This window comes from Pocillopora verrucosa, chromosome 1 (assembly GCF_036669915.1).
Source record: "Pocillopora verrucosa isolate sample1 chromosome 1, ASM3666991v2, whole genome shotgun sequence".
Taxonomy (NCBI): domain Eukaryota; kingdom Metazoa; phylum Cnidaria; class Anthozoa; order Scleractinia; family Pocilloporidae; genus Pocillopora; species Pocillopora verrucosa.
The window spans coordinates 34,294,022-34,305,318 of NC_089312.1; the positions used below are offsets into that span (position 1 = coordinate 34,294,022).

Sequence of the window (11,297 nt, forward strand, 5' to 3'; positions counted from 1 at the left end):
TGCAACAGCTTTCAAATAAGCGCGAAATGTCACATTTTGAAGTTAGGGACTTCAAGTCGGATTAACATTGTGAAATTTTTAACACTGTTTCCAATTTTGCATTCTATCTTGGGCCAAAAGCATTTTCATAAAAAGAAAAATTAAAAGAAAAAAAAAAAAACGGAATGCACTGATATTCAACTTTCAGATATCTTCTTGCTGTCGATGATAAGATCAGTGTCACAATCTTCCAAAATTTAATTTGGTAACCAGTGTTATTACATGAGACCGTCTTACCCACCTTTGGCAACTTGGCACCCGTTTAGACTGCATCTTAAGTACTTAATAAGATACAGCGCTTCGGGTCGATGCTATGCGTGGCGGTTATCCGTCAGTGATATCGAGTTGTAAAGTTGTTCACCGCTCCTTCCGGAGCGGTTATTCGTCCCATTGAGTGCAAAAAAACAGTCTTAATGATTTTATTCGCAAGTAGCTTAAAGTTATTACTAAAAATTTACCACTCCCTCCCCACTGGGAGCCGTAAATTGTTTTAAGTGCCTACAATCCTTCTATTACACGATTTAAGAGTTACTAGCAGTATTTTGCTTGCGTTAAATCGCTCAACTTGCAAAGATTAAGCAGTACAATATTAAGGATATTGCAAGTGTCGGAAAGCAGCTTAACCTCTACTATAGAAACAACAGCGAGATAGCGTGTCTTACTGTGAGATTCGCAAAACATACGAAAATAGTCACCGCTTACTTTCGTTAGCCGATGCAAGGTGTTAAATGATAAAATTACAATTATAGTTAATCTGCAATATCGTAAGGGTTTCCTGTATTGGTGTTGGAAAGAAAAGGAATGGAAATATTATATTATTTTAAGTCATTTAATGTAAATTATAGAAAGGGCAGGTTGATTACTTCGTACTCCTTCTTGGTGGTCTCATCTTAAAGGTCGAGTTTGATCACATTCTTCTTGTGAGCTTGGCCACGTTCTCCTAGTGAGTTTAATCACGTTTTCTTCGTTGTGATCGTGAGGTTGACATGGAACTCGTGATAAGCCATGTTCGTAAATAAGTTAATTTGTTAGTCCAGGAAGAGTAAATCTCCCTGGTAATAGGTCGCGTTCGACACCTTCGTGTTCCCAGAGGTAATTTAAGGGTAAACAGGTGATACCCCCTATGCTTCGCAACAAGAAGCAATTTGGGGGCGGTACTTGTGAGCGCCTTTCTTCTTTAACTCTTGTGACCAAGATGTTGTTATGTAACAATATTTAAAGGTGATTTTCTCTTAAGATACACTTTTAGGTATAAAAAATTCTCTGAACCAAGGTTATTTGTAATTTTTATATTGTCGATCTCGTTTCTGTTCTGGCCGATCTCAACCGTAAAGATATGAAAATTAAGGAAGAAATTGATTTTGTAACTGCGTAGACAACCCTAAGGTGCATACTCAGTATGTGGGAACTATAATACGTAGTGAAGCGTGATTCGCTAAATGAGATGGTACGATGACGACACAAGAAGATTGACGGCCTAGAAATGTCATCCGCAGTGTCACCTTCATAAGCGGAGACTCTAGTTTTCCCTGATACATTGAAGCCAGTTATGACAACTTGAGAAGGAAAGAAAATAAAGAAGGATCAACCAAACCGAAACGAGTGTTAGAGAAATTAATTCTAACAAAGGCAATGTGATCTAAGTCAATCTGATGTCAGTAAGAGTTTCCTGCATTTTAGTTCCCAGCCTTTGTGATGTCTATTATTGAAATAAAGTTGTCGTAAATAATCTTATACTCCAATTTAGCTTCCTTTTCGGTTTTCATAACACTAACCCAAACACTTTTCTAAAAAATCTCGCAAATGAACAAAAACAAACCTAATGCTTTCGCCGGTGAACCGAATCAATATTTTGGAGGGTCGCCAATAGGTCCTTCTCCTTTATTGTGGTTCTCAGGGTAGGTCTGCGGTCAAATTTAGAATGTCCACTGATGAAAGTTAAGGAAGATAAGTTAACAGCTCATCTTTATCTCCTTTCAAACGGAGATTAAAGCAAAGTTATGTTCATTATCTCCAAGTGTGTAGGGGTTTATAATCTGCCTTCAGTTTTTTTTTTCTAAACATCGTTTACCGAATTATAATGAGTGCATTGGTACGCTTCCGTCGGAAGCTCTTTATTTCAATTACCGACCATAAGCATCGATAGATTTGTATCTTTATCTCTGTCTTCGAGTTGAGTTTTGCGTATCTGTTTGGCTGCCAATTGGATATATTGTACACACATTGGCAGCTGGTTTACCATGTTTTGAGGTTTAATAGATTTCGTGTTGTTGATTTATTTGAATGTGACGTTTCTTTTTGTCGCCATTTTACTTTGTGAGATATTTTGCTCCTGGTTTGGCCGCTTGAATCTTGTTAGTCAAAATTGCAACGCCCAGGTAAATTTATCACTTGCCTGGGTACAGATCGAGTTTTCAATTTCAAATTTGGCTATCTTTCTGTTAGAGTTTGGCCGTCAATTTATCTGACCTTTAAGCAAGCAAACAAACAAACAAAATGAAATAAAATTACGTAGATGTTAAGCTTATCGCTATCCTATGATATCATCAAAGATAGGGATCACCGCAAAGGTTTCTTAGATTCTTTCAAATCCTCTTGATTCCCCCGATCTTAAAGGCGCTCACAAGTAGAGTTTTGAGTTTTCCTCGCCCTCTTTTTTTCTTTAAACAACGTAATGTGATAAAATTTCCGGCTAAGTCGGCATTTGACGCATTGACGCAACATGTTAAGCACCTTAAAGGTAGCTTTGAGCTAACAAGACTAATTCTTTTCCTACTCTCTAAACTAACCCGCTTCGAACAAAAAGGAAATGATTATTGACTGATCCCTCAGACTCAATAATCCCACTTTGCCATGTAATGGCAGAGACAATCGTTGTCTGTGACTGTTTTTTCATTTGTTTTCATGAACGAACATCACAGTAACATTATTTGTACAGTGGTAGTATCTGTTAAGCGGAAAAGTGATTAGGCCCGCAAGTCATCAACTTAAGCTGCCATTTAGGCGCTTGTGATATTTCAATGATGTAGTCATTTATACGACTGCTGTTTATATATTATATTTTCAAGATATAGATTGCTACAAGAGAATATCAACAGTTTATAACCTGTTAATCGCTAACATTGTTTGCTATCCCAAGGTAACTAAAAATAATGACATATCATCCTACAAATTATTACAGAAAGGTCTAATTCATGAAAAATGGGACCCAACGGCCTTTTCTGGGTGATTTCTTGTTAGATGAAAATAATTGCTTTGACATGCGAAAAAAGTTGCAGTAGATAATAATTACAGTGCCATATCTTTTTAGGTAAAAACACCAAACAAGCGTCTGTTAAGAAAGTATTTGTGTCATCAACTTCCCTCAACTTTTAAGATATAAAAGGATATTAATGAGGCATATCGTTGTAGTCTAAATTCTGCTCAATTTTTTTTCATTGACACACAACGTTACATCATAACAGAACATTCATTTTCATAGAACATCTTCTAAGATGTTTTGAATCCAGGATTAAATTTCTTTAAGGTTTGAATTTTCCATGATGCAAAAAAGACAATTGTAGAGCTATAAGAACATGAGCCTTTTTTATAAAACCTTTGTTATCGTTTGCGTATTTGGCTTTCCCAAGCCTCCTACGCAAATAATTCCACCCACAAATCCGACGGAGGGTCCTGTTTTCTTAACTCAACCGGTAAAAAAACTATCTTTTTGGTTGAAATGCCGCCTGTCCCGTAGGGGAGTCTCTGATTGGCTGACCATTGCTTACAGCTGAATAAAAGAAATTTTACAGAGCAATTCTGACAGTCCTCCAGATGTTAAAGGAAGATTAAGGTAGGTAACTTACTCAAAGCAGATATCTTAAGAGTTCTACTAGTCTTGTAATTTCACGAATCTTTAGAGAGTTTTGACTTATTACAATATGACACGCTCCTTACCGTTTATAACTCTACATGTATATGTGTCGTCTGATTAGTGGAGAAATTTACGTTTTGTGACACCACAACAGGTTTCTGCTTCCCAAATGTAATATCGCAGATTTTCTTTTGCTTGTAACAGGATGCCACGGTATGGTTTAATGAAATCCTTTTACACTAAGCAAAGTACAACCAAGAGAATATAAACTAATAACCTCATGTTACAGCTCAATATGTCAGTTTCTATAAAACTGTTAAGCTGTTAGTGATAGTCATGGTTTTGAAGTGTTTAAGAGATAAAAGATTTGCGGAGAGTGATAAGGAGAGGTATACTCAATTGGCCTCGAAGTTGTGTGGCGCGACTCTTTGGGTCACCAATGCCTTTTGCATCGTGCATCTTTCTCTACAAAAGAAAGGCGATTTGACGCATGCGGCTGGTTTCGGAATTTTTAAGCTACCTTTTGTCAGTTTCTTTTTCACAATATTTCACTGTGCAGACCGACCGTAAGCTGCTAAGTGACGTTTTTTGCCCTGTATGTCTAAAATAATATTATCTGCCTTCGGAAAATTGATTTGCAGACTAATGTTGTCGATGCAAATCGATCATTGATTGGTTAGAGTAAGCATGTCTTCTAAAAGCTGTTCGAAACATTCCAATCCGCTTCCCAAGATTAACATAGCTATGAATGTAAAGCCCTAAAATATTTCTTTAAATTTGAGTTAAACAATGTCATTTGAATTCATGTTACTGCTTAATCCTCCACAATTTGTTGCTCGTTGTAAAAATTTTAGCAAAGTTGAGTGTTGCACTTTAAAAAACATTTTGGTAAGTTGGCGAGTCCGTTGAATTCACCCCCTTCCACCGTAAATTATATCGCTAAAACCAAAGAAATTATCTGTTTTTTTCTTTGAATAATTAAAAATGCGTTGCTTAACAATTCGAACGGCGAGACTAATAATGTTTTTTGCAGTATAATAACTGAAGGGAGGGAATTCCTTCCGCCTATCTTGAGAGATCCGAGAAAGGATTTTCAAAGCTGATCGCGTTAACAGAGGTTACGCATTAGCCCGTTTCTTCGATTGAGCAGCGTACACGAGACGCGCACGATTCAGTTCTCTCTGCTATCGCTTCTTTACTCACAGGATTACCCTGACAGCTGTGTCTGATTTTATTTTTTTTTAGATTACTCCCCAGACCGTTCCGTTATACATTAATATTGGCTCAATATTGCCGTATAAAATAATATTCTCTTTGTGAGAGGTAAGTGATTTCTTGTTGACGGTAGGACACCTACGCGTTGGAAAAGTTTCTTGCATATATGACTGATATGGTCTCTGATGGAAAGGATCTAAAATATATAAACTCCTGATTGGAATTCAGTTTATCCTAAATATCTCCTTTTTTTTGGAATTAATTTTTGGATGGTCATCAGCTTTTAGCTTTGATCGTAACATCGTTCCATTTCCAAACACTGACTTAGTTGTTTTAGCGTTCGATTTGAATAGTTTCTTTTAGGGATTCATAAAAAAAATTCGTTGAGACATAGTCATTGGATTTTTTGTGTGTATTTACTTTTTTCATTCCATTTATTAGCAAGCTAGTGGGTAAGTGTATGTTTTAATGTCCAAGACTTGTTACCAACCCCTAGAACGCACAAGCCCTTCCACATATCATCAGTAACACGGATGGAACTACCTACAAAGAATGTTGTTATCTTTACACAATCCATCAATCATCACTGACATGTCCGTGTATTTTGCTTTATTTCTTATTTTGATTTGTTGCTTTTTCTTCATGTTTGGTTTGCTTTATTTTTGTTTAGCTGTGTTTCTGGATAATACTCCGTCCTGATTACTAAGCATTTCATTCCGGAAGTGTACAATGGTTAAGGGTCGAAAAATAAGTAAGTGACTATTTTATTGGACATTGTGCATCCTGAAAATTACGCTAAATAGTTCTTGAGAGCAATTTGCTGATTAACTATTCTTCGGTTCTAGGGTAAAAACTCACCATTCCAATTATCTTTTTTTTTAGTTTTTCCGACAATTTCTCCGATGTAGCAGTTTTAAAAAGGCACAGTCCACTACGGACAAAACGAAAATATTCCAACCCCTTCTCGCAGGATGACACGAAACACCACCCTATCAGGAGAATATGAGTCCCAACGTGTCTGTTCATAATGCAGCGTGAATTCCTGATTTACCGTTTGAGCATTTATATAGTCTAAAGAGGTTTATCTCTCGGGTCTGAATCTGTGCAACAATACAACCTATTATAAAGAAAAGTGAGTGAGAAATTTAATGGTGTATTAACCTCTGTTTCAGTAAATCCTGCTTTGCTGCTTTTGGCGATGTGTTGGGCAGTAAATAAATTAGCTCTAGCGCGTGTAATCCCAGGTAAGTTGGAGGTCAACTTTCCTAGGTGGAGCTGAACATCAGTGAAATTTGTGAAAGATTCTCTTTGATCACGTATAGTGATCATATTATTATTATCGTTATTATTATTTTCTTTTTTCTAAACACCGTTGAAAGTAGCGAATACGGTACGCAGTCTATAAGTGTGGGTGAAAACAGTCCAAATCTTAGAAACTGTTTTTAATTGCATTATCGGGCTTTAGGCATCATTGGCGATTGATAAACCAGCAGTGTAGAGTCTATTTGGCTCAGTGGTGGAGATCCGAAGGTTCCGGTTCAAATACCCTCTGGAAAAATCAAATTCGCAATCTGTTTACCTGGCCTCTCGCTCGTGACAGGACAAAGAAACACCTTTTTTTCCTTCGATCTTAAAGACTTGTCGAATTCTGTGTCAGATCTGACTGAGGAATAGTAATTTCACTTTAAGAAAATAACAAACAAATGAGCGAAATTTGTGTCTTGAGCTAAATCGATCAACTGCAAAGTTTCACATGGCTTAGAACTTCGAGGTATATTTTTTTCCTCTGCAGCTAAGAACTGTGCTGAGCTTTACAAGTGCGGCCAAACCATCAGTGGTGTTTATACAATCGACCCTGATGGTTCAGGTGCCTTTGATGTGTATTGTGACCAAACGACAGCTGGTGGAGGATGGACAGTGATCCAGAAGAGACTATGTAACATTGCTGATTTCAACCGCACCTGGGATGATTATAAAAAGGGATTCGGTGATTTCCTCGCTCGTGAATTTTGGCTGGGACTGAACAAGATCCAACGTCTGACGCAAAACAAGACAGAAAACAAACTCCGCGTGGATCTGGGAGTAAATGCGAGCAAAACTGTTCACGCTGAGTACGAATGGTTTGGTATTGAGAATGAGACAGCCCATTACAAGCTGCACATTGGCAATATTTCATGTAAGCCAATTTACTATTTCACAATGAATGATAATTTTGATGGATCATCACTTTTATCACCAACCTTGAATATGTAGTCATTCTCATAGCTATTCACCCACATGTCTCTCAAACGACTGTATGCCATGGAAATATTGTTCCTACTCGTGTATTTGTATATGGTTATGCATATCACACTCATGAGCCCTAAACGATCCATTTCCTTGCAAGTTACCAGTGACTTGGTGGCAGAGAATCCATCAGGTGACACAAAGGCCTAGGATGTATAGAAAAATAGGTGTCAGATTTGACTCTGTAACTTTGATGCTTTGGAATGCAAAAGTGTTTTCTGAAACATCACCTACCTCCACAAGCAATAGTAGCTTGTGATTTTATACACACGTAGATGCCAAAAATAGGCCAGAGAAAGGCTCTTAACAATTACGGATTATTGTCAAATATGAAGCTAAAATATATTTAAGGAGGCTCCATAGAAAGGTGACAGATGAAGCAACAGATTCGAAAGTTTACGCACGCTCAGATATAGACATTGGCGAAGTTCTATTCTAAGAAAATGGGGATCTTTCGAGCAAGATTGATCGCGTTTCTTTCGTTGGAATTTCTTAAGATTTTCTGGGCCGTTAAACATATTTGTGCCCTCTCCAGTACCTGTTGATGAGATAAATTGATAAGACCAAATTTGAGATAGAGGAAGAAAACACAAAATTACAAATAGCGTTGAAACTGCCTCTGTAACCCCTATTTTTTCGGCTTTTAAATTATGACAGGACAATTTTCACATATTGTGAAAATTTTGGGAAATTCACCTAAGCAAACTGAAGAAAATCAAAGCCAAATTATCACTGGCGAGCGCCTCTCTTCGTGGAACCTTAGCTTAATAGCGAAAATTATTTTGATAATATTTACTACAGCAAACGATAGTCCGAACGTTGCTCATCGCCCTTTTGATAGCTTTTAGTAACCTAGAAAAGCGAAAACACAAAAATTTTCTAGAAAAACAATGCGCTGGCGCGCGCGCCAACATTGAGCAAAAACCCTATGGAGCCTCCTTAAGTTTACTTTTTATTCCTCTCTTTTTTTGTGCAGCTGCTACTGTTGAGGATTCTCTCTCCGGTCATAATGGCACGTTATTTAGTACGTGGAATAGATTTCCAGCTGATCATGATTGTGCACGGAAATATGGGGGAGGCTGGTGGTACCTGTACATTGATGGAGTTTGTACTGTTAACTCAAATCTTAACGGCATCTGTCCTCATTCTGGAAGTAATTGCACAATTCACTGGGCAAAATTAAACCCTAAAGCTAAAAACAACGACCCCAAAACATCTGAAATGAAAGTCAGACCAGCAGACTTTTCCTAGAGCATTCTCTTTGAGGAACCGGTAATTTTTTCTTCGGGAAGATTTTTTTGTGTCATGAAACAATTGTTTATATGAAATAATTTACCAGATCCTCTTACAAGACTTTCTAATGTTCTCGGGGGGTTTGATAAAGTTATCTACGAGTTATCAGGCAACGTGATTTATTTGATGAGTCTTTTGATGGAAACAAAACGCAAAATTTGTTTGGTAGAGCTGAAGCTTAAACCGGTGAACTACATCTGATTATGCTGTCAGTTTTAGATTTAAAAACAACTTTCTAGAGTAATTAATTATAATTACGTTAAATCGACTTTATTCTAACTGATTTATTTTAAGGTCAATTGTGAAAGTTTTGAGAAAACGTTGGGATAAATGTTGTGTAGTAAATAAATGAAATATTAAAACCTTTTTGTATTCGTATGGATGATGATGATGAGTCAGAAATTCGGTCTGGTTTTTCCACCGCAGGAAAATGCACGATAGGTGCACATGGCAGATTTTAATCGGAGTAAAGCAAAATGGTGGACATAGCCTGAGAACGAGGTTATTTTTTGGCATCGAGTGTATCCAGGCTTGAAGTGCTGGGCCGCACATAAACGATAAACCAACCTTGTGACTGTTTACACTTATCTTTCAAATAAACTTTAAAATATTTATTTTCAAGCACAAACGTAAAACGGTGAATCGCTTAAATTGTCAATGCTGATGAAACGCAAAAACAGTGGAAACAGTTAAAGTTTATTGGCTGATTGATTTAATTCGATTGATTAATTCAATTATCTTATGTAAACACTGGCGATGATTACTTTAACATGCTGATCAAAAACAACAACCGAGGGAACAGCTAAAGTTTATTGGCTGTTGATTAATTTAACTATCTTATGTAAACATTAGCGATGATTACTTTAGCGGACGAAAAAAAACATACTTTTCTGACAAAAAAAAAACAAAAAAAAACAAAAAAGAACAAAAAAAAAACTTGTGAAAGTCACTACCACATATCTTTAATTTCAATAAGTCGAAAAACTTGCGGTCCATAAAATGCTTTCTGTGGTATATCGTTCTGAGGTAGAAAACTCCAGATGTTTGTTATCAGATGTTAGCGGGAGAAAACCTGGTAAGCAAAGATCATCGCATTCACATGCAAATATTTTTTAAATGACTATGAGGCGAAACCTGACATGTGAATGAAAAATCGGGGAGACAGAGAAAGATTTGAATCACAGCGTTAAAATTTGATGAGTTTTGCAACCGGAAATTTGATAAACGGAGGATTCTAATTAGTACTGGTTTTGTAGAACGCCCTGGTTACTATCATTCTGGATTTCTCCGTGACTCAAGCTAAGTCAAAAAGTGATTTATTCTTTTTCTGTTGACTTTGCCGCGGTACTTACGTTAGTCCCCGCATTTTATCTAGTATGGCATCAACTCTTTCCAAAGTCTTAATCTCCATAACTCTCGATCCATGTTATGAAAACAATGAAAAGCACACAACAGCGATTTTGCTGAACACCGCGAGACCTTCAATTCGTTCCATCGAAACTGCAAATCCGGCCAGAATATAAGCTTCGTATAGCCTCTTTTTTGATGAAAATTAGGAATATGTCTCAAGTCCCTCTGACTGTACGTTTTTGTGTTTTCCAACTTACGCGAATTCAGCCAGCCCTGCTCAAGTTAGACGAGGCTCTGTAAAAGCGGAGTCCATTGTCGAAGTCAGTTTAAGTGTTGTTCATTTTGATTAGTAGCGAGCTTAAAAATTGATTTGATCCTTAAAATGATTGTTTCGTAGGGAACACGAACATTGTCAGTAGAGAAACGATGATAAAAAAAAGTAATGATACGTTCTGTATTTCACAGAGGTAGTCCTTGGAGCCAAGCGCTACATTTTTAGTCGATTTTGTAACATCGTGTGGATTCTTCCTAATTTGGATCAATTACGCAAACAAGTTCATTGATTTTCAGTGATCATAGATCAAGTGATCATAGAAATGGTTTCTTATCTAAGTAATTATTCACCTTTGAAATTCATTGAAATTCGTCCTACACGTTTCTTAATTTCTTACCTAGTGATCTTTTTTTACTTTAAAGAGATGACGTTACACACTCGTATTGTGGTCAGCCAGCCGAATGACTATATACGCGTTTCAGGCACAGTCGAGTACATCTACATTTGGCCGAGCTAGTGAATATGTCGGTGTAACAACCACGGCAAAAAAGTAGCGTTCACCGTACAGAATACAAAGATTGAATTCACGGAAAACGCGACATTTTCAAACGTTTACCCATGTTCTGCGTACGGAAAATCCAACGTTTTCTGTGCGTTTTCGCACCGGTGAATCCCAATATTCGTTCCATCATACGGTAGTTTTCCTTCGCAGTAAATGCAGGTCAACAAATCATTTTCCAGCATTAACCTTTCGGTTAACGCAATGCAATTAGCTTGTTTTCCTTTTGTTCATTGGCATTTTCCCAGTGTACAACAACGAACTCACCGGAGTTAGCAACTGAAAACACGCATTTTCCTGGAAGATTAATGTGTGTAAATGCAGGAAAATGCAATGATTTCATGTTTGCTGTGCGTATAACGCATAGAAAATGTCATGTTTTCTTCTGTTCAGACCCATTTTTCGCACGATTAACGAAATGTTCACAA

General features: G+C 37.1%; 1 protein-coding gene across 1 annotated transcript; it reads left to right on the forward strand.

Annotated features, from left to right (window-relative positions):
• The first annotated feature begins 3,821 nt into the window (after window positions 1-3,821).
• On the forward strand, window positions 3,822-8,862 carry LOC136284247 (angiopoietin-related protein 7-like). The gene is made up of 6 exons (XM_066174101.1): window positions 3,822-3,871; window positions 5,138-5,215; window positions 5,778-5,858; window positions 6,280-6,351; window positions 6,900-7,283; window positions 8,370-8,862. The coding sequence occupies exons 3-6, from the start codon at window positions 5,837-5,839 to the stop codon at window positions 8,642-8,644; spliced, it is 753 nt and encodes a 250-aa protein (XP_066030198.1). The 5' UTR covers window positions 3,822-3,871; window positions 5,138-5,215; window positions 5,778-5,836; the 3' UTR covers window positions 8,645-8,862.
• The last annotated feature ends 2,435 nt before the right edge of the window (window positions 8,863-11,297 follow it).